The sequence below is a fragment of the Schistocerca serialis genome, chromosome 8 (assembly GCF_023864345.2).
Source record: "Schistocerca serialis cubense isolate TAMUIC-IGC-003099 chromosome 8, iqSchSeri2.2, whole genome shotgun sequence".
Taxonomy (NCBI): Eukaryota; Metazoa; Arthropoda; class Insecta; order Orthoptera; family Acrididae; genus Schistocerca; species Schistocerca serialis.
Genome location: NC_064645.1, coordinates 624,393,736 through 624,416,724, shown reverse-complemented (window position 1 = coordinate 624,416,724; position 22,989 = coordinate 624,393,736). Strand labels below are relative to the sequence as shown.

Sequence of the window (22,989 nt, the reverse complement as noted above, 5' to 3'; positions counted from 1 at the left end):
GGCAGTTATAACAGTCAAGGGACATGAAAGGGAAGCAGTGGTTGGGAAGGGAGTGAGACAGGATTGTAGCCTCTCCCCGATGCTATTCAATCTGTATATTGAGCAAGCAGTAAAGGAAACAAAAGAAAAGTTCGGAGTAGGTATTAAAATTCATGGAGAAGAAATAAAAACTTTGAGGTTCGCTGATGACATTGTAATTCTGTCAGAGACAGCAAAGGACTTGGAAGACCAGTTGAACGCAATGGACAGTGTCTTGAAAAGAGGGTATAAGATGAACATCAACAAAAGCAAAACGAGGATAATGGAATGTAGTCGAATTAAGTCAGATGATGCTGAGGGAATTAGATTAGGAAATGAGAGGCTTAAAGTGGTAAAGGAGTTCTGCTATTTGGGGAGCAAAATAACTGATGATGGTCGAAGTAGAGAGGATATAAAATGTAGACTGGCAATGGCAAGGAAAGCGTTTCTGAAGAAGAGAAATTTGTTACCATCGAGTATAGATTTAAGTGTCAGGAAGTCGTATCTGAAAGTATTTGTATGGAGTGGAGCCATGTATGGAAGTGAAACATGGACGATAAATAGTTTAGACAAGAAGAGAATAGAAGCTTTCGAAATGTGGTGCTACAGAAGAATGCTGAAGATTGGATGGGTAGATCACATAACTAATGAGGAAGTATTGAATGGAATTGGGGAGAAGAGGAGCTTGTGGCACAACTTGACTAGAAGAAGGGATCAGTTGGTAGGACATGTTCTGAGACATCAAGGGATCACCAATTTAGTATTGGAGGGCAGTGTGGAGGGTGAAAATCGAAGAGGGAGACCAAGAGATGAATACACTAAGCAGATTCAGAAGGATGTAGGTTGCAGTAGGTACTGGGAGATGAAGAAGCTTGCACGGGATAGAGTAGCATGGAGAACTGCATCAAACCAGTCTCAGGACTGAAGACCACAATAACAACAATAACAACAACAACAACAACAACAACAAAGAAAATTCACAGACAGCACTTCATGCTATCCATCAAGAGGCATACCAGACTGCCTTCTGGAAGTGGAAACAGCATTGGGAGTGGTGTATCAACTGTGGAGGAGAGTATTGCAAAGGTGACTATTCACAATAATTAAAAAGTAAGTGCAGAAAAAATTTGTGGACAAAGTTCCAGAATTTTATGAACAGACCTCACATACACTGCCAGAAAAAAAAGGACACCCTTTTAAAGATCTAGCCACCAGTCTTCCCACAGTGGTAATACCATTTCCTGTCAAATCACTGAAGATAAGCTCTTTTGGGCTTGGTTAGCACTTGGATGGGTCACTGCCTGGGTCTGCAAAGCAGTGTTGGCCAGTGGGGTGCACACACCCCTTGTGAAGACAATTGAGGAGCTACTTGACTGAGAAGTAGTGGCTCCAGTCATGAAAACTGACTGGGAGAGTGGTATGGTGACAACACTTCCTTCTATGTCTGCATCCAGTGATGACTATTGGCTGAGGATGACAAAGCGGTCAGTCGGTACCATTGGGCATTCCGAGGTCTGTTCAGGAGGGGAAAGGGGGGGGGGAGGTGTCTTTCAGAAGTTTCCAGTTCAGCAGGCCATGAGAATTCTGTATATCAATCTACCAGTATACAAACAAGTGGGACTTATACAAGAATTAGTAGTTTCAAAATATTAAAAGTTTTGCTCACAGTAAGTCTGTATAGCATTGGAAATTACAGTAACAATTTAAGACATTTTGTGAACGAAGATTATAATGCACATTGCTGCTACTGCAATGAATGAGTAACGAATTGCTGCAACATTGCATATGAAGTACAAGAAATGGTTACACTTACAGATCAATAGCACAAGCAGTTCTGAGGTACCATGTATTGGCCAATACTGAAACACTCACATCAGTATGTGGCATAGCCTCCACAGGCAGAAATGCACGTGCTGGCTCTGGTATCCAGTCAGTTGTACAGATGGTGAATATTGTCCTGGGATACATTACACTAGGCCTGATCAACCTTTTCAAATAGTTCTGTTGAGTTGCTGGTTGATGAGTCACATGAGTCACTTCTCGTACCATCATATCCCACTCTTGCTTGACTAGAGACAAGTCTTGGGATCATACTGGCCAGGGAAGTTGCTGCAGCACTTCTTGCAATGCACATTGAGTTTCACAGGCAGTGTGTGGGTGAGCATTATCCTACTGGAACAACACATCACCATCCTGTTGCAGGAATGGCAAAATAACAGGCCTAACAACATTCTGCATATACCAAGTACTGGTTAGTGTACCCTCCAGAAACAAAAATGGTGAACGAAAGTTACACTAATCGCACCCCAGACCATAAGGCCTGCGATGCAGTCAGTGTTTCTAGAATGAAAGCAGTCTACAAGACAGCACCCACCAGTACCCTCCAGAAACAAAAATGGTGAATGAAATTTACAGCTAATCACACCCCAGACCATAAGGCCTGGGATGCAGTCAGTGTGTCTAGAATGGGTTGGGTTGTTTGGGGGAAGAGACCATACAGCAAGGTCATTGGTCTCATCGGATTAGGGAAGGACGGGGAAGGAAGTCAGCCGTGCCCTTTCAAAGAAACCATCCCGGCATTTGCCTGGAGCAATTAGGGAAATCACAGAAAACCTAAATCAAGATGGCTGGACGCGGGATTGAACCGTCATCCTCTCGAATGCGAGTCCAGTGTGCTAGCCACGTCTAGAATGAACGCAGTCTACAAGGCAGCACTCACCAGATCTATGTCATACATGCAAACGACCAACACTTGCATGCAGGAAGACTCTGTCTTCATTGCTGTAAACCATGGTGCACCATTAAATCTTCCAAGTAATGCTCTGTCAGCGTCAGTCAAGGTGTACATGTCGATGCTGAGGCGTGAATGGAAGACGGGGCTCATGTTGATATGTCTGGGCTCACAAGCTCTTTTATCTGTGTTGCGGTAGCTGTATGATCTGCAACTGCTGCCATTACAATATGACAATCCTACTAGGAGTCTCTAGTTTGCGGACATCCAGAGCCACATCTACAGGTGTGAGAATGTTCAAATGGCCACTAATACCAGCATCATTGCACAGCTCACGCAGCACATCCAACTTGTGTGGCAGTGCTCCAAAAGGATCATCCCACCATCGGAAGGCCACAATCTGATATTTCTCAAACTCACTCAGTTGGCCGTAGGAAGCACGAGTGTGTCCCCATGGCGTGATTGCTTGCTTGCTTCACACATCTGCAGCATGCTGAGCCTTCTTCCAGTCAGCATCCCCTGTTAAAGGGTAGACACGGATAGCTATCTGGTAGCTATGCCACTAGACTATCTTTTGGCCGATGACACTGCAACCATTATTAGTATATCTAAAATCGTGAAGTGACATATGCTGTCACTGGATCAAAACTGATGTCATCTTTCCAGATGTACTCTCCCCCGCTCCAACATTGTACATATAGATCTTTGAGACTCAAAAAGGTCTGTCGAACCATATAGTTTCATAAGATCTATGTATACCTGCCTCTAGCAAAAGGGTATTTAGTAGAGCTGGGTTTCTCATTGCCGACAAACATAATGGAATGCCTACAGAAAATCTGAATGACCTGATTATGGTGCATTACAATACCATTCTAAGTTTCACATATATTTCCACCACATCCAGTTTTCACTATCATAAATCTCTAAACTCATTAATAGCTCATTTCAGGAATAAATTCATCCAGAAGGCCATTGTAGTGATATGAGCAGAGAAACATTTCTTTATTTGCTTGAAGCAAGAAAGTTTTCAATAAACTTCATATTAATTTCTAATTTGCTGTTTGTGTTCCTTCACTGCCTTAGTTTTTAATTTTGACAAATATATTTGCATCCAACAGATAATTTTGTGGCTGTATCATACAACTGTGATGTCACATTGATATTGTTGCACATACGAGGGGAGACCCAAAAATAGCCGGAATTTCTTTCTAGAAAGCATATACTTTATTGTTTTCAAATACAACCTTAATCCCCTTCGAAGTATTCTCCATTAGCATTAATACACTTGTCCAAACGTTCATTCCAGTGTTCGAAGCACCTTTTAAATTCGTCCTCTTTGATACCTGCTAGCACTTTCATGACATTGCGTTTTACTTCTTCCACACTTGTAAAACGCTTCCCTCTCAAGTCTCTTTTCATCCTTGGGAATAGGAAGAAGCCCGAGGGTGCTAAATCCAGCAAATAGGGCGTGTGGGTCAAAGTAGTCGTCTTTGTTGAGGCCAAAAACTGGCGAACGCTGAGAGCCATGTGCACGGGAGTGTTGTCGTGATGCAGGAACCACACGCTAGAATTCCACAAAGCCAGACGTTTTCGTGACAAACTTCTGCGAAGCCGTTTCATAACCTCCAAATAGAATTGTTGGTTTACTGTCTGGTTTTCAGGGACAAATTCAGAGTGTACGATCCCTTTGATTTAAAAAAAAAAAAAACAGATCAACATCTTTTTCACATTCAATTTCACTTGTCGAGCTTTTTTTGGTCAAGGTGAGCCAGGTGACTTCCATTGTGATGACAGTTGTTTACTTTCTGGATCGTACCCATAGCACCATGACTCATCACCTGTAATGATTTTGTTGAAAAAATGTGGATCATCTTTGAACGTGTCCTTCATTTCGAGACAGGCTTGAACGCAACATTCCCGTTGATCTCTGGTAAGAAGCTTCAGCACGAATTTTGCTGCTGCCACTCTTCGCATCCCCAAATCGATGGTCAAGATGCGCCGAATTGAGCTCCAGGACAACCCGGACATGTTCTCGAGTTGGTCGATTGTCCTGCATTGATCTTCACTGATGAGATCACAGATTTTGTCGATGTAGTCTTCGCTTCGAGCAGTTGAAGGTCTACTGGAACGGGGCTGATCTTCAACCAACATTTCTCCCTTTTTAAACCGAGAAAACCATTCGTACACTTGTGTTTTACTAAGAGCATGGTCTTTGTAGGTTGTCTGAATCATCACAACAGTTTCTGCTGCGTTCTTGCCGAGCAAGAAACAAAACTTCACTTCCGCTCGTTGTTCGTAAGAACTAGCAATTTCCTCGTGCCACGTCTGCACTGTACGCGCACTCAAAGAACTGCCAAAGAAACCACACTTCTCACTGTTGGGTGACACCATGGGGCAGAATGACTCAGTAGAGCTGTTACTACAACCCTCTGGTGGCACAACCTGCTACTAAAAGTACACGACGTGCAGCATTACGATTCCGGTTACTTTTGGGTCTCCCCTCATATGTACGAGCAATGCCATCTGACCTCTTTTCACAGGAACCTGTTATTTGCAAACTCCCAACCTATAAAAAAGTCATGCTTGCTGTAAGATGGGAAAAGCTCAATTATAAGCAAATGGTTTAATAGCCATAAGGGTTTACATTTCAGTTGTATTACATCAAAAGAACAGATAAAGACTTTTCCTCAATGGATAGACCTACTTTGCAACATTCAAGTATTTTACACTTTTCTGTTAACCTATAAGTTTTTGTTTTGGAATTAACTTGTTGAAACCTTTCTTGGAATTCAGTGAGAAGGATGCACCTGCTTTGCAAGGCATACAACTTTAAAGTCAGGAACCACCGAAGTTGAGGAACTCTTCTATTACTTTCAGCACGAAGTTTGTTTCTGCATTTATATTTTATATAAGTGTAGGAAGAAAAGGCCTCTTTGTACACATATGTTGATGGAGACAGGTAACAAAGTTTTTATGGCTTTATTTGGTAGCAGTGGGAACTTCGCCTTTAAGATTGACCAGAAACTTATTGGTGACAACGACTAACGTTTCTGTAGCACAAAGTCACTGGAAATTTCCACAAGTTACTTGTTTAAATTTATATTTAATGTGCATTGAAACATTATTCTCTCTTCCAAGAGATTGTGAATTCAGATTTTATGACCGGAGAGAGCAGGCAAATATTCTCTGGCAGTTTCTCCAAGTTCCTTAAAATGGTCTTTATTTAAGTTATTTATGTTCTTGTCTGAACAAAGATGAATTTCTACTATGAAATAGTGATCATAAACTACATACAACATGAGAACAGTGCTGCCACAAGATAATCACCTAAATGAAAAGCACATTACTGTTTCTGTTCAACAGGCTTAATTTATTCAGGTTATCCAGTTTTTGGCTTACAAAGCCATCACTGGAATTGTAGACCATCATTGAAATTTAACTTACTAATGTCACCAACGAAGTTTGTGGCATTTTCACTGTTTCATTTGGAACAGAGCTTTTCCCCATGCATGTAACAATGTGTTAATTTACCAATCACAAGCAAGAAAGTTTAAGGAAACATCTTGCTCCTGATGTTGCAGCCATTATTTAATTTAAGACCAGAGGTGAAAGACTGTATCTGTAAATACAGTGTGGAGTAAAAAAAAAAAAACTGTCTGCTAATTGGCCACAGAGATCTCGTTTGGCCAAAAAGATTCTGCAGTGATAAATCATGTTAAGATAATGTAAGGTGGATGGTCATGCAGATGAACACAAGATAGTTCATAGTTCAGTTTCAATCGCATCAAGGATTGATGCAAACAAAGACGGACTGTCTAGTTTTCTCCCCATCAGGTGCCTCTTAGAACAAGTAGAGCTTTCAGAGAACTGACACAATGACCTGCCAAGGAGGATATATGGGAGACCAGCATAGTTATCTACTGAGCGTTAACCTCAAGAATTTCTTGGTTTTGAGGAACGTAGAGAAGCATGATGAAGATGTAAGGATGGTGGCAGAAATTCCTTCTGCCGACATAAATTCATAAACACAATTTTTTCAGTAGAATAGGAAAAGTCTTTTTCCCTATTCCATGAACAGAGAGCATCGATACAGTGCTGACGTTGCCGTTTGACTTCACAGGTCCACCAAGAGCTGCAATAGACAAATCTATGTGAAAAGCTCGCGCAGGATTCCTTGACCAGTGCACAGAAAGCATTCTCATTCTCAGTGCTGGGCAAATCCATGTCTCTGTTCCAAAGGGGCAGCCACCACACTTGCCTATTGCCTACACAGATGTGAGCTTTGTTTGTTAATGAACAAAACATTCTCTGCCCATCTCGCCTACAATGCGGCATGTGCACACCAGTTGACTGCAACCTTTCTCAAACTATTCACTTAAAAACCTGAATCTCACACATCATATAGCCTCATTTGTCAGCTTCATGATGAACTGCTTATCATATCACAACCTGCCATAGTTATTGTGATATTTCTATAATTAGTAATGTACTATGCTCAATTCGAATACTTGCAATGAAAAATTGGGGTCCGTCTGAATTTGAACTTGTGTCTGGTGCATGCCAGTCCACACATTTTTGTGTATGAAATGGACCTAAAATACTGAGTTTCTCTTTAAACTTGAGATAAGATTCATATCTATTGCCAACCTTGAGAAAATGGATTATATGTAGTGGACTCACTTTTGATCATCTGCACAAATGAGAGTAGAAGTGAAATATTCATATTATCTTTCAAATCTTATAAATTGTTTGAGTAACCAAAATCAGTTTTTGGCAAACGATAGTGTGTAATGCGGAGTGTATTTTACCACATAGCTAAGCTGCACTTGTCCTCAGTTGTTTGATTAATAGAAGACTCTTTCACGATTCTGTTGCAATTGTGGCTGCATTAGCATGTTGGTGAAGTGAAATTGTGTAAACACCGCTGTATTTAGAGAAAAGAAGCTAATTTTAACATGGCAACAAGATAAAGAAAAAAAGGTGTACAAGACAGGCGAAAATAAAATGCTCTCTCTGATCCAATTTCAGGGTAATCCTGTACCCATTGTGTTTTTAATAATAAATGGTTGACTTGTCGAATTATTTGACATATGGGCATAGTATGTTAATATGATCTTTTGCAGACTTGCTAGCAGTAACTTACAAGTTCTACAAGGAAGGCATTTAAGCAAAGGCTTAGGCTGTAGAACTACATCTTCCCTACCGCGTTGACCTGTCCTCAAGAGAGCCCCCCCCCCCCCCCCCCCCCCAATCACTACCGTTGTTCCCTCCCTACCATGCCTTCTGTGCAGCTAGCAGCCAAGAAATATTGCATGAAACCTACATTACAAATCCAGCCTTTTAAAAGCTCCCTAATAAAGAGGGACAGGTGACCTCAGAAGCCCCATCTGTGCACTATAAAGAAGATACCAATCCCCCACCAGTGTAATAGTCCTTTTACAAATAAAAGACTACAGCCAGAGTCCCACACTTGTGCATGATATGGATCGACATGGTAATGAGAATGTCGACCAGGGAGTGATGCATATGAAAGCAACTTGGGATATTTGTTAGTAGTTATTGTGACTCAAGCTATCACACCAGCTGTCCAGTGACCATTTGTTCTATCACCTTGCAACTTTACTGGTGTGGGAAATGGGCTCATAGCTGTTGGAAGGTGTTTGCTTTCACTAGGCTTAGGTATTATTCCACCTTCAACCTAAGCCCACACTTATTCACAGATAAACAGATGGTGCAAAATATTTTTTGAGCAGTTTACACTGTATCAGCAAGAAAAACACAATGGAACCTAAAATAGTGCAGAATTTGCTTTGATCCAGTCTGGGTATACACACCAGATTAAACCAACAGCGATACTGCAGAATATTAAGGTTATTTTGTACTCTAAGTCAGAGTCGATAATCTTGTCTCAAACGGTCTAAATAGAACATCACAAGTACAAAAAATATACGGATTTTAAAAAATGAATACAGTTGAATCTTACCTCATTTCTATTAACAGGTCAGTGAAAAATATGAGCAATGCTCCTGTAGATGCTATTAGTACCATGGGGTTAATACGAGGCAGCAACAGACTGCTTAGGGCTGGTATAAATGAGCACACACTGTTGGGAACAAAAGAGTATGATCAGTTCAATGGAGTCAATAAAATAATGGAGACCTAATTGATTTGATCTAAAAAAACAAGGACATTCTATCAATGCACTTCTTCAATCCTAGATAATGCTACTACAACTTTGATCTGACATGAACACATGACAAATAGTTTCAATGCTGCTAGCACTTGTATACTATCATAAAATAAACATTATTTGCAATCTGATAAACAACTCAAACATAATTTTCATTGAAATATTGTTTATTGACTTCTGCTTCAGTTTCTTTGGCTGACATTTGTTCCATCGTTTTCCTGACACCCCACCAGCACAAATGGCTGGCAGTCAAAGCTTCACCCTCCATTGCTGGTGGTGAACTGCAATGAAGCATGAAACTTTGACAATCCCAGCCTCTTGTGCTTATGTGGCAACAGGACAATCGTCAAACAAATGTTTGCAGAAGAAACTGAGACAGAAGTCAAAATGCAATATGTAAACAAGTGGCCATGAAAGTCTAACAATTTTGTACAACTTTCATTGTTTTTTACTGCATCAGGTCACTGGCTGTTAATTGCAAATGAAAACTACCATAACCAAATGAACAGCAACTTTAATATCAAAATAGGGACTATTAATGCTTTACTTGTGTATTTAAGCTGCACTGATAGAAATTTGAAATTTTTGAAGAAATAAATTGCTGAAGAGCTGTTTCAGTTATCTGCAAGTACCACAGACTGTGTCACAATGTCTCATGAAGATGTAGAAAAAGTTAGTTACTTCACAAAAATAATAAATTACCCAAGAACAAAATTATAAAGAGACTGAATGGCTTGTCAGTACCAATTTCCAGTGGGTGAATTCCAGTAATTCTGTATATTGGGGCATAGTCCAGAGTGTTCAAGGTGGTTCTTACATGCTTGAACTTGCCGTTGAAAGTAATTTTTTTCTTCAGTAGCCAGCAAAACATCATCAACATACAGAAGGGTCCAATGTGCTAATTTCTGAAGATCTCTGTTGACCATGTCCATTATTATGATGAACAATAGTGGTGGCAAGAGCAGCTCCCTGATAGACACCCCCAGAAACAGGAGAGTCATTTGATACCCAGCAGCAGAAAGTTGTCAACCTTCAGGGTTATGGTACAGCAGCTGAACCCATTCAGTTAGTTCTTCCGGTACTTCTTGTTCTCAGAGGACAAATCATATGACATCCCCTGGTACTTGGTCAAAAGACTTTAAAATGTCCAGGTAAGTAAAGATGTTTAGATTCTCACAATGTTTCTCAATAAGCAAGCAAGTTACACATATAGTATCAGTGTCACACAGCCTTCAATAAAACCACTGACAACCTTGCATATCTTGCTGTCTATGATGGACTCCAAGATCTTGATTGTATGCGATAGGAAGTGTACAGGTCAGTAGTTGGCACATTTAGCCAGACTACCCTTCTGTTCCCAAACTGGGACCGAACTGGTCAAACTCCACCCAATTTGTACCTTCTTCTCTTCGATGACATCGTTGGGGAAATCTGTCGGCCATTCAGCTGCCTCCCAGTGCTTGATTTCCACAGCTCTGCTGGAAAATCATCTGGCCGAATCACCTTCCCAAGTTTCATTTTCCCTGTGGCTTCTAGAACTTCTGACTTGGTGATCGATATGATATACCTGGAATAGGTGTCAATTGTTTTACTGAGAAATGTGAGAACTCTTCATTGGGGACTGCTTTGAAGTACTGCTGCCAGCTCTCTCCTGCCTTCATTCAGTCAGTGATAAGTTTGCCTCCTCTTTCAATGATGTCCAGAATTTCTCTCTGTCTGCAGTATGCCTAAGCCGCTCCTTTGTTAGGTTATAGATAACACACTCGTCATCTGGCACATCAAGTCTTTCACAGATCTTGCTGTAATGTGCTGATTTGCTACTGCACCTGCCTACTCTGCATTATGCCTAGCATCAAAATTTGTGTTCATATTTGCAGATGTTTTTGAAGTAAGAAACATGTGATACTATTCTTTCTTCACTCTCATTTTGTTTTTAACATCTCCTATCTGCAACTGTATCTGATGACCTGTTTTCGGGCAACCAGGTTTACATTTGCCAATTTGCTCATAGCTGTTTGAACAATTCAATTTCTTTGTTCTAATTTCAGTAATAGGTGGAAAATTGATGTCTGACATTATCTCTTTCTCTGAACAACCATCATTTTATCCATGTAGTTCCATTTTGTTTTCCTTTCTTTTGAGTTGTCATTTTGATGCGCATTTGGGCTACGAGTGTGTGTTGTTGAGGAACCATTATTTAATACGGAATGGCCTTTGCATATCTATAACAGGCCTTTAATCAAATGTTTGCACAAGGAAGAAGTTCAAAGATGCAAGGGTCGCTTCTTGAAAAAATTGATTGAGATAACTAGATTGTGAGCTTCCACAAAACTTAACCTTCTGTCTAACCTAGCATTCACAATATATTCATCAGGGGACTGCTTCTATACTTGAACCTTGTACACATAATGAAGACACTGTGATGTTTGTTGTATGTATGTTCTTATTTGAGTCTCAACAAAGGCTAAACAAACATAACCAATGGGCTTGACACTTACGAGTTGGTTTTTTTAGTCATCAGCCTTCTGACTGGTTTGATGCAGCCTGCCACAATTTCCTTTTATGTGTCAACATCGGCTCAGTGTAGCACTTACACCCAATATTCATGGACATATTACAATCTCTATCTCCCCCTACAGTTTTTGCTCTCTAAGGCTCCCTCTGGTACCATGGTAGCTATCCATGAAGTCTTAACGCATGCCCTATCATCCTGTCCCTTCTTCTAGCCATTGTTTTACACATATCCTTTCATCAATAAGTCTGTGGAGGACCTCTCCATTTCTTACCTTAATTTTCAGTATCCACACTACATCTCAGACCCTTTAAATTTCTTATTTTCCCCCAATCCATAATTCACCTCCATACATACTGTGATCCAGACACACATTCGCAGAAATTTCTTCCTCGAATTCAGGCCTTAATTCGAGGTCTGTGCTAGTCTATTTCTTATGTCTTTCTTGCTTCATTTATTATGTGACATTTTACCAGTTTTGATATTAAGTTTATAGTTTATCTCATTTCTGCTACACCGCAGTACTTTAACCTTTCTTGGTTTACTCCCAATCCATATTTTGTGCTCAGTTGATTTCATCCATCATTCCTGTAATTCATCAAGACTTTAATTGATGAGGATGATATGAGTGGACTTATTATCTCTTATCCAACCTAAGCATTTTTTTTTCAGAATTTTATATTGGAATGACAACAGGAAAGCTGATTTTGTTACAAATCCCTCATATACTTTGGTTCAAATGTAATATCAAAGACCTGAAGACTTGTTTTACTTCCTTCTCCCAAAACTAGTAATTTATGAACATCAAACAAAAAGATTGCTACTTCAACATAACCTTTTCTTGTGTTATTAACCATTGTTTCAAATTACTCTGTTTTCTGCTTTCTCTTGTCATTTGCATTTCTCAACCCCCCACCACCTCTCAATACACATACTTCTATTCACTTTATCTCTCCTGTTTGTATTTTAAACTTAGCATGTGTTATTTTTATTCTCACTTCTATGTCTTCCCATGCTTTTAGTGGATGTGCATGTCTCTCAAGATGAGGGCACTATATAACATTTCCTTCAATGCATCACCTTGACATATTTTAGAGTTTTTTGTTCCTCATCAGTCTCTGTTCTCATGAATTAAGAGACTGGGAGCTATGGAAACATGAGTAGCCATCTTTCTCAATTTATGTGGTTCCAAGTGTAGTTCTCCCAATTCTAGCAACCGGAAAGTAGGAGTCTTGTTCTGTCTGATATGATAAAAAAGGTTAAGATATTTCACAGTTAATACAGTTGCTCAAAATGATCACAACTAGTGTTACACACATATGAATATAATATATTCTGTATTCCAGTATTAGGCTAACTTTCAGTACTGCAGTCCAAAATAAAGTATCCTTTAACATTTACGGATCACTGCTTCACTCTATAGTGACAATGACACATTTTATTAATTTTCTGTGCTTCTAACAATGTAGTTGAATAGTTTCATTTTTAATATTTCATTTACTTAGAATACATTACTTAGAATAAGCCTGCAAGTGAAATTCCAGCAAATCTTGAAAAAATGGGGGAAATTCAGTCATACAAATTTGTCTGAGGCAGTATCCTAGCAGAGTATCATCAAAAATTTTCTCTCACGCCTCAGTAGTAATTTTGTAGTGCACCACTGTGTTGAAAGTAAAATTCTTGATTCTCTTTTCAGGGCATGATTTTAGATAGGTCTGTTCCGACAAACATGTTCAGCCTTTTATATTGGCATAACTTCCACACATTACCAGTTAGGATGAATGGACATCTTTCTTCCTTCCCCTTCAACCCTTCTGCCATAAGTAGAAGCCTCTGGCTCCTAAAGCTTGCAAATTTCAATACCTTTATATGTGTTTTCTCCTGGCATCACTTGGTTAGTAAATTTTTGATATATTTAATTATATTATATTTCTGAAAGCATCATGCGCTGAAGCCACTCAAAACATTGCACTCCCTGATAGGTTTTACATGATTGGAAAAAAAAAAAATAATCTTGGGATGTACACTTTAAAACTTTGTTTCCAAAATATGACATATGCTGGTTTTCTTAACCTCAGTCTCATCCGCACACTTTTCAGTAGGTTTTTCCGGTGAGTATATGAACATTAGTATAGGAGACAAGACATGGCTTGTTTCTGAGCAAAGTCTACCACACCTGTTATTGTGCTCACCACAAGGGACACTGCTAATTCGAAACTTACCACACAAATGCACAAAATTAATAATGGAGGGATTACTGGTAACCAATCACAATACTGTTGGAGGCACTGAGCAGTTGACAGATATGCAAATAAGACAGAAATACTAACTAAGCTTTCAGATATTATCTGAGGCTTGGTGACAATTTCAGTATCATTTACGGCCTGTTAAAGGGACACTGTACCTGAAATTCATTAAAATTTGACATTTTCTGTTTTCTGCTCCATAATGCACTTTGGACTTTCCTGAACATTTTGGTATATAATACATTACAATCAGACAATAGTGAACCTTCAAATAATATTTTGAATGTTGACGTGTGACTGTCAAATTTCGTAGCTACATATATATACAGCCACAGTTGAGCAGTCATATCTGGGAACTACACAGTCTAGAAGGCTGTGGACTGCTTTGTTTTGCACCTACAGCTACGTCACAGAAGTTGACATTACGAATAAACAAATCAGTCATTTGTTTCTGATACTAGTTTTTGTTGAAAGTAGTGTGATTATCAGCTTTTATTGTAGTAAGCTAACTTCTATTTCTTCTTATATGTAAATAAAATGACTAAGCATAAAAGAACTGTGACAATTTAGAGAAGATGAAAAGAGATGTGTGGAGCACTTTCTTTCATCAAATATCAACCAATGAAAAGCCATGTCATGCTTTGGGTCCACTTCCAGCAAACAGTTGTGTAAATATAGCCAAGCTCAATTTTCTGGCACCCTGCATGAATTTACACATAAACATTCTCTTCCTTTGGCAGTAATGGAGGCAATCAAACCTATTACAGAGATTTGGCAAATCCTGAGCTACTAAAGAAGTGTTTACATGGGAAGACCCAGAATGTGAATGAGTCCTTCAATAATGTTGTATGGTGCCATGTGATTAAAAATGTATTTGTTGGCCTTATGACTCTAAAGTTAGCAGTGTCTGATGCTGTAATAACTTTTAATGGTGGGAACTATGAAAGACTTACAGATCTGGAGAAGTTAGGGGTAAGATTTGGACAGAACACAGCTAAAGGACTGCAGGAACTGGATGAGTTTTGTGTATGTGAAGTAGAGTTAGCTGCCCAGCAAATGACAAAAGAAGCAAGAAAGAAAAGGAGGAGGCAAGCACTGGGCTGTTGTGACACTGAAGAAGACACAGACTATGGTCAAGGGCAATTCTAGTACATAAAAGATGCAGAAATGTACATCTGTATAAGAATTTGTGATAAAAAAGTTTTAAACCTAAATATCTCTGAACTACATTTTTTGCAATAAATGAACCAGTTTTCTAAAAAAGTACTGATGGTAGAGACATGAAATTTTCACAGCATGCCAAGTGTGAGATTCAAAACATATGGAACTAGAATAATTAAAATATCCTGAGTTGTTTTGTTTTTATGATCATTTATTTACAAAATTCTGTCAAAAAATTGAGTGTTTGGGGAAAAAAAAGATAACATGCCCCACAATACAATTTTAGCAATAATTCTAGTTCAGTGTATCTAGAAAGGTGCATTCAATAATTAAGGAAAATTGTAAGTTGGTGTCTTAAAAAGTTTCCAAGATATGGGTCACAAAATTCGAAAATTTAACATTGGCGGCGTAGGACATACAATGTCCCCTTAACTGCTCAGTACCTCAACAATACAATGAGTTGTTACCTTTAGCATTCCATTAACTGTATTCAACCCAAAATGTTCCAATTTAATATTAAATCCACAAAAATATTGGTCACATTGACAGGTATGCTGTCTCATTCTCATTTCATTTATCCATGACAATTTATCACCTTTAAACTGGCTTTTACTGTTTGAACAAAATTGTGGCTACATTTTGTTTATTGAGACATCTGTCAAACAGCAGTGCTTGCAAATAAGTAGCATATGTTAGGGATCAAATAAACACAAACAAGTACCCCTACCCACTCTCCCCCTCCTACCCACACAATGAGAACACAACACTTGAAACAAGGATAATATTAACCATAACTTTATTCATATAATCTCACCTCTGACTTATGTCAGAAACATGCTCCTGCAACCAGCTTGAGGATGAGGCAGCGATTACATGTTCTAAAGCAGCGTTGCTTACACCATAGATCACCAGAAGATGAATTAGGAAAGCAAGTCCCATTCCTACAAGGAGCCGTCCTCTAGAAAATGGAACATGCCATTAACATTTGGATTTCAAAATTTTTCTGAAATAGCCTCTCACTCATTATATTTGTTTAGCTAAGATAATGTTACTTGACTATTCAAATTCCAGCAGGCTAGAAAGGTAAGTTGTACTTTCTATTTCTAATTATTACTAGAAAATTCAGCTCCTGGAAGATAAAGATCCTGCATATCTTTTCACTGTCGTTTCTCAGTCCACAATCAACCTTACGTACAGTGGAGGTCTGAAGAACTTTGTAACCTTTAATTTAAATGATGAAATGTGATATGGTGACATTAAAGAAGCTTATAATCAATGAGAGGTTGAAAATAGAAACAAATTGCCCTCACAGAAAGTTGGAATTAACTCCAGGAAAGAGGATTAATAAGAAACTCTATGAATTAAGGCCTTGTACATTGTAATGCAGGGAATAATGTAGCTAAATAAAAAGGGACATGTAATTGAAAATATAGGTAAAAAAGACAAATAAAAAAGAAAAGCCGGCTTGCACTCTCAAAGGGATATTGCAACCAGCCTGGAAACAGTTTTTGGTGGCAATAGTAGCTCAACTGTTTTCAAGAACTGCAGTGCAGGAGAAAACTACTGCAGCTCTTTGAGCTTTTGTGTTAAGTCATTGTCCCAAAACATCTCTTAAATGTATAACAGGTACAAACTAGTGCTACCAACAGAGTACAGTTTTACTTGAACACAGTTCTTGTTAAAATCTTCATACAGACCCCGGGATAAGAGATTTCTTTCACACTGATACACACAATTCTAAAGTAAAAATTGGTCTACTAAGTTTTAACAGCAACCCTGACACCTCGACAATTACATATCTGTGAAGAGCAACATTAGTTGTTCATAACAGATGGGGTCATCTTCAGTTCTTCACATCCTAAACCTCTCTCTGAGTGCTATGAGAAGAACAAATGACACACATCACACATTCTCCAAATCTGCACTTTTTCATCACAATATAACACAATGAATGGTGTTTCAATCATAAACATGTTTCTCCAGTGTTTCACTGTTTTCTTGAGTCAATCATTGCAAACTGGTCCTGGAACACTGTTAATTTCGTTTACGATGGTAGAAGTAGTGACAATGTTCAGCAGCCTAAACAGGACAAAGTGCGACAACAGCGCAGTTGCTTAATGCTGTCTTGTTCACATTTCTGTTTGAATACTACACAGAAAATAGTTCCTTGATTATGTATAAAAGGTCTTGACATTTCTTGCACTAACTAATAAGGACCATCACCACACTAGGTGTGAATCTGACAAGCTCCGCAGAACAATATCTTTTCCACTCTTATTTAGGCTGATACAGTGAAGATTATCCATGTGCTTTGTGTAGCAGAGAATATCATGGTGTGGATAGTTTAGATCATGGAACCAACTTTAGAAAAATAGTGTAATGCCCTCTCCTGTAATGCTATGAAGAATAAATGAATGAGAAAATGACATGATCACAATGGATTCTGTTAATAGAGTTAAGTTCACAAATGTAATCTACAGCTACATAACTCCATAATGTCGTATGGTATCATAATTCGGGGTAATTCAAACAAAAGATTTCAGACACCAAATGCATGTAATAAGCACTATTTGTGGTGTGAATTCATGAACATAATGCAAAACCCTGTTCAAGGAACTGGGTGTACTACTTACTGCTTCTCAGTATATTTATTCCTTAATGACATTTGTTGTAAACTGTATATCCCTTTTGGCAACACACAGTTCAGTTCACAAAATCAATACTGGGAACAACAATCTAGATAAAAATTTAAAGAAACTCACTTTAGTCCGAAATTGGCCCACTATCCAGAAACATACATTTTCAACAACTTGCCAGAAATCATAAATAGTTTAGCTATAAATAAAGTTTTTTTTAGGAGGAAACTCAAAGACTTACTTGTAGCTAGCTTCTCCTACTCCTCTGACATGCATTATTACTGTTATTACTATTGCTGTGTTTTTGATTAAGCAATCTGCCTTCAGGCCACAAGTGGCCCATTGGGACCATCTGACCACCGTGTCGTCCTCAGCTGAGAATGCAGATAGGTGGGGCGTGTGGTCAGCACACTGCTCTCTCGGTCATTATGATGGTTTTCTTTGACTGGAGCCACTACTATTAGGTCGAATAGCTCCTCAATTGGCATGATGAGGCCGAGTGCATCCCGAAAAATGACAACAGTGCATGGCGGCCCAGATGGTCATTCATCCAAGTGCCAGCCACGCCCGACAGCACTTAACTTCAGTGATCTGACAGGAACCAGTGTATCCACTGCCGCAAGGCTATTGCCACGTATTTTTGATTAATATCACACAAAGTAAAAAAAAGACACGTTCCACATGCACGAGAATCTGCCCAGTATGGATCCATGGAAACAGAGTTCATCTAATCTAATTTACATTTGCACACCACACTCACTACACTGTGTGTGGAGGAGATTACATAATATAGCTGAATTTCATCTCCCTTTCATATTCTATTTGCAGATGGTAAATGCATAAACCCAAATTTCTTTAATCTCTGCAAACTGGACACACTGCAAATTTTGAGAGCACAACTTTCTGTGATACACAGTGTCTGTCTTGTAGCATACCCCATAAGAATTCAATGAAAATTTCTGTGACATGGTTGCTCTGAAGAAACAAAGTTGTGATAAACTGTGCAATTATTCTTTAAATCTACTTCATCTCTTCTATGAATCCATCTTCTTATGTGCAGTACGTTACATTTATTTATCTTGAGGGTCGGATGCCAGTATGTGTGCCATACACTCATCATCTTATAAGTCTTTCATAATATTGTATCGATTTTCTACCAATGTTATCTCCCTAGGCATGGTAGTATCATCTGTGAACAGTCACATTCTGCCAGACACTTATTAGGTGACAATGCCGTACTGTAGAAAAGCTGGAGAAAAAATAACACCACTGAATCATCCAACATATCACAACCTACAATATTCTGCATTTCATTAAAGAACAGAGCAAGCTAGGTACCACAGAACTGGTGATTGGAGAATCTGTTTTGATCCCTACAGAGGGAATTTTCAATTAAAAAAAAGAGTCATCAAATGTGAGTGAAAAAATATGTTTATTAATTTTACAACCAATTGAAGCCAGTGAGATAGACCTGTTGTTTTGCACATCTGTCTTGTGAATATTATTACAAATTAGATTGACTATGATTTTGCTATCACATGGAAAACAATTTGCAATCACATCGAAAACAATGTTGTTCTAATGATCTAGGATAAATATTTGCTAGAAAAGGATAAGTTCTTCAGCAGATTTGACACAGAATCTAATAAATATACCTCTGAGTCCAGAGGCCTTCCATCCATTAAGCAACATCAGTTGATTTCATCTTTGCAATCACTTATTTCCGGAACCCTTTATTCATCACAGTCACTATGTTCAACACCCACAAGGAATAAAATGACTTATTTCTATGGCTGTGATTTTGGCATCCACAAGATGGATGAAAGTTTGAACTATGTTGTAATCTTTAATGAAGTAATTTTTGGGAAAAAAAATAGTATTTGAACTTTAATTTCATTGTCTTCTGTTTTGACGTCACCATGATAAATAACCAGCTGGACAAACTTGCTACACAGAAATGAACCAGTACTGCATTGCACAACAGTCATACACTCCTGGAAATTGAAATAAGAACACCGTGAATTCATTGTCCCAGGAAGGGGAAACTTTATTGACACATTCCTGGGGTCAGATACATCACATGATAACACTGACAGAACCACAGGCACATAGACACAGGCAACAGAGCATGCACAATGTCGGCACTAGTACAGTGTATATCCACCTTTCGCAGCAATGCAGGCTGCTATTCTCCCATGGAGACGATCGTAGAGATGCTGGATGTAGTCCTGTGGAACGGCTTGCCATGCCATTTCCACCTGGCGCCTCAGTTGGACCAGCGTTCGTGCTGGACGTGCAGACCGCGTGAGACGACGCTTCATCCAGTCCCAAACATGCTCAATGGGGGACAGATCCGGAGATCTTGCTGGCCAGGGTAGTTGACTTACACCTTATAGAGCACGTTGGGTGGCACGGGATACATGCGGACGTACATTGTCCTGTTGGAACAGCAAGTTCCCTTGCCGGTCTAGGAATGGTAGAACGATGAGTTCGATGACGGTTTGGATGTACTGTGCACTATTCAGTGTCCCCTCGACGATCACCAGTGGTGTACGGCCAGTGTAGAGATCGCTCCCCACACCATGATGCCGGGTGTTGGCCGTGTGTGCCTCGGTCGTATGCAGTCCTGATTGTGGCGCTCACCTGCACGGCGCCAAACACGCATACGACCATCATTGGCACCAAGGCAGAAGCGACTCTCATCGCTGAAGACGACACATCTCCATTCGTCCCTCCATTCACGCCTGTCGCGACACCACTGGAGGCGGGCTGCACGATGTTGGGGCATGAGCGGAAGACGGCCTAACGGTGTGCGGGACCGTAGCCCAGCTTCATGGAGACGGTTGCGAATGGTCCTCGCCGATACCCCAGGAGCAACAGTGTCCCTAATTTGCTGGGAAGTGGCGGTGCGGTCCCCTACGGCACTGCGTAGGATCCTACGTTCTTGGCGTGCATCCGTGCGTCGCTGCGGTCCGGTCCCAGGTCAACGGGCACGTGCACCTTCCGCCGACCACTGGCGACAACATCGATGTACTGTGGAGACCTCACGCCCCACGTGTTGAGCAATTCGGCGGTACGTCCACCCGGCCTCCCGCATGCCCACTATACGCCCTCGCTCAAAGTCCGTCAACTGCACATACGGTTCACGTCCACGCTGTCGCGGCATGCTACCAGTGTTAAAGAGTGTGATGGAGCTCCGTATGCCACGGCAAACTGGCTGACACTGACGGCGGCGGTGCACAGATGCTGCGCAGCTAGCGCCATTCGACGGCCAACACCGCGGTTCCTGGTGTGTCCGCTGTGCCGTGCGTGTGATCATTGCTTGTACAGCCCTCTCGCAGTGTCCGGAGCAAGTATGGTGGGTCTGACACACCGGTGTCAATGTGCTCTTTTTTCCATTTCCAGGAGTGTATTTACGTAAAACACAACTGCATATGACATTCAAAACAAAAATTTTCTAAGAAATTTGTAAATGTTCTGTACTAGATTGCAACCCTTCCCTCACAGCTGCAGATCATACTGACTTTGATCACACAGTTTGAGCTGTTGCCTATCACTAAGGGGGACCAGACATGGGGAAACAAACAATGTCCAGCACATCCCAAGTGTTCCTCAACTGGTCCACCACTGCGGCTGCTCTAGTTACTATTGGCACTGAAGTTGACCCCTCACCCATGATCGAGTAGGAGGTTCCTCCAAAGGCGACATGCAGTGAAAGACTTTCTGATGGGCCAATTGAAAGACTTGCTGGTTCATCTGACAAACAGATTTCAGGCACTGTCTGTAACTGACACAGATCCGGAGCCAGATGCAATTGTTTGTCCTGGTTCAGAGGAAGCTGCTTGGCCTGCAATATCCGGGCGGCATTACTAGTAGCTGAGAACTCCTATGTTACACCCATAATGGGGCTCTGTGCACTCTGTGCGCATGCTGGGGGTGGGAGTCATTCCAGATGTGGAAAAGGTCCTTCCACTAACATGAAGACCACAGGGTGCAGCCAATTGCAGGTGGTGCCTCACGTTGGTCTTAACGGCGTGTGTCGCTTTGGTCAGAAGAAATCGATTGTGGCGGCTATCTGTATCAGTAAAGACTGCCAGTTTAGCTTGCAAGATGAAGACAAGCTCACCATCTGTAGCATTATTGTGGACCTTTGGTATGGTGCTGTGTGGAGGATATGAATGAGAGGCTCAGGTAGGTATGTGACAATTTTGGCAGTAGATTCTTTGGACTTTGCCATAGTGTGGTAGTGTATCGAGTTCCACTTCAATACATCAGAGGTCCATTACACCCAGTTGGTTGCTATAAGGGCAGCGGGAGCTGTCTGGAGTGGACTGGGTAGTTTTTTAGGATAGAGAGTCTTGGGGAAAGAACAAAAAGCCTTTCAGTCTTGAAGGTTTCAGGTCAAACAAAGGACAAGGCTAGACCTAGTAACTGCAAGTATTATAGTTGCAAACTGTTGTAGCTGTGTTGGAAAGGAACCAGAGTTCCAAATACTAACAGAAAGTACTTAAGTTCAAATCATTACAGGTACTAAAAGCTGGCTACAGCAGGAGATAAGTTCAGTTGAAATTTTTACAAAGGACCTAACGGTATTCAGAAAGAATAGATTAAATACAGTTGCTGGTGGCATTTTTGTCGCTGTTAGAAACAGGTTATCTTGAAATGATATATCTAAAAACAAAGATGATGTGACTTACCAAACGAAAGCACTGGCAGGTCGATAGACACACAAACAAACACAAACCTACACACAAAACTCAAGCTTTCGCAACAAACTGTTGCCTCATCAGGAAAGAGGGAAGGAGAGGGAAAGACGAAAGGATGTGGGTTTTAAGGGAGAGGGTAAGGAGTCATTCCAATCCCGGGAGCGGAAATACTTACCTTAGGGGGAAAAAAGGACAGGTATACACTCGCACACACAATCCATCTGCACATACACAGACACAAGCAGACATTTGTAAAGAAAACATTTGGCCTTTACAAATGTCTGCCTGTGTCTGTGTATGTGCAGATGGATATATGTGTGTGTGTGTGTGTGTGTGTGTGTGTGTGTGTGTGTGTGTGTGTGTGTGTGTGCGCGCGCGAGTGTATACCTGTCCTTTTTTCCCGCTAAGGCAAGTCTTTCCGCTCCCGGGATTGGAATGACTCCTTACCCTCTCCCTTAAAACCCACATCCTTTCGTCTTTCCCTCTCCTTCCCTCTTTCCTGGTGAGGCAACAGTTTGTTGCGAAAGCTCGAATTTTGTGTGTATGTTTGTGTTTGTTTGTGTGTCTATCGACCTGCCAGCACTTTCGTTTGGTAAGTCACATCATCTTTGTTTTTAGATATATTTTTCCCATGTGGAATGTTTCCCTCTATTATATTAATATCATTATCTTGAAATGAAATTAAAATAGATAGTTCCTGTGAGTTAGTATGGTCTGAGGTTGTACTTGACAGCTGGAATAAATTAATACACTCCTGGAAATTGAAATAAGAACACCGTGAATTCATTG

General features: G+C 40.2%; 1 protein-coding gene across 1 annotated transcript in view; it reads right to left on the bottom strand.

The window, feature by feature from the left end:
* The window catches only part of LOC126416460 (zinc transporter 6-A-like), a 108,605-nt gene that overhangs the window by 27,578 nt on the left and 58,038 nt on the right, over positions 1–22,989 (bottom strand). Inside the window, exons 5-6 of the mRNA XM_050084195.1 lie at positions 15,673–15,816; positions 8,733–8,852 (exon numbers count right to left, since the gene is read on the bottom strand). Coding sequence (XP_049940152.1) covers positions 8,733–8,852; positions 15,673–15,816 — 264 coding nt within the window. The remainder of the gene's footprint in view (positions 1–8,732; positions 8,853–15,672; positions 15,817–22,989) is intronic.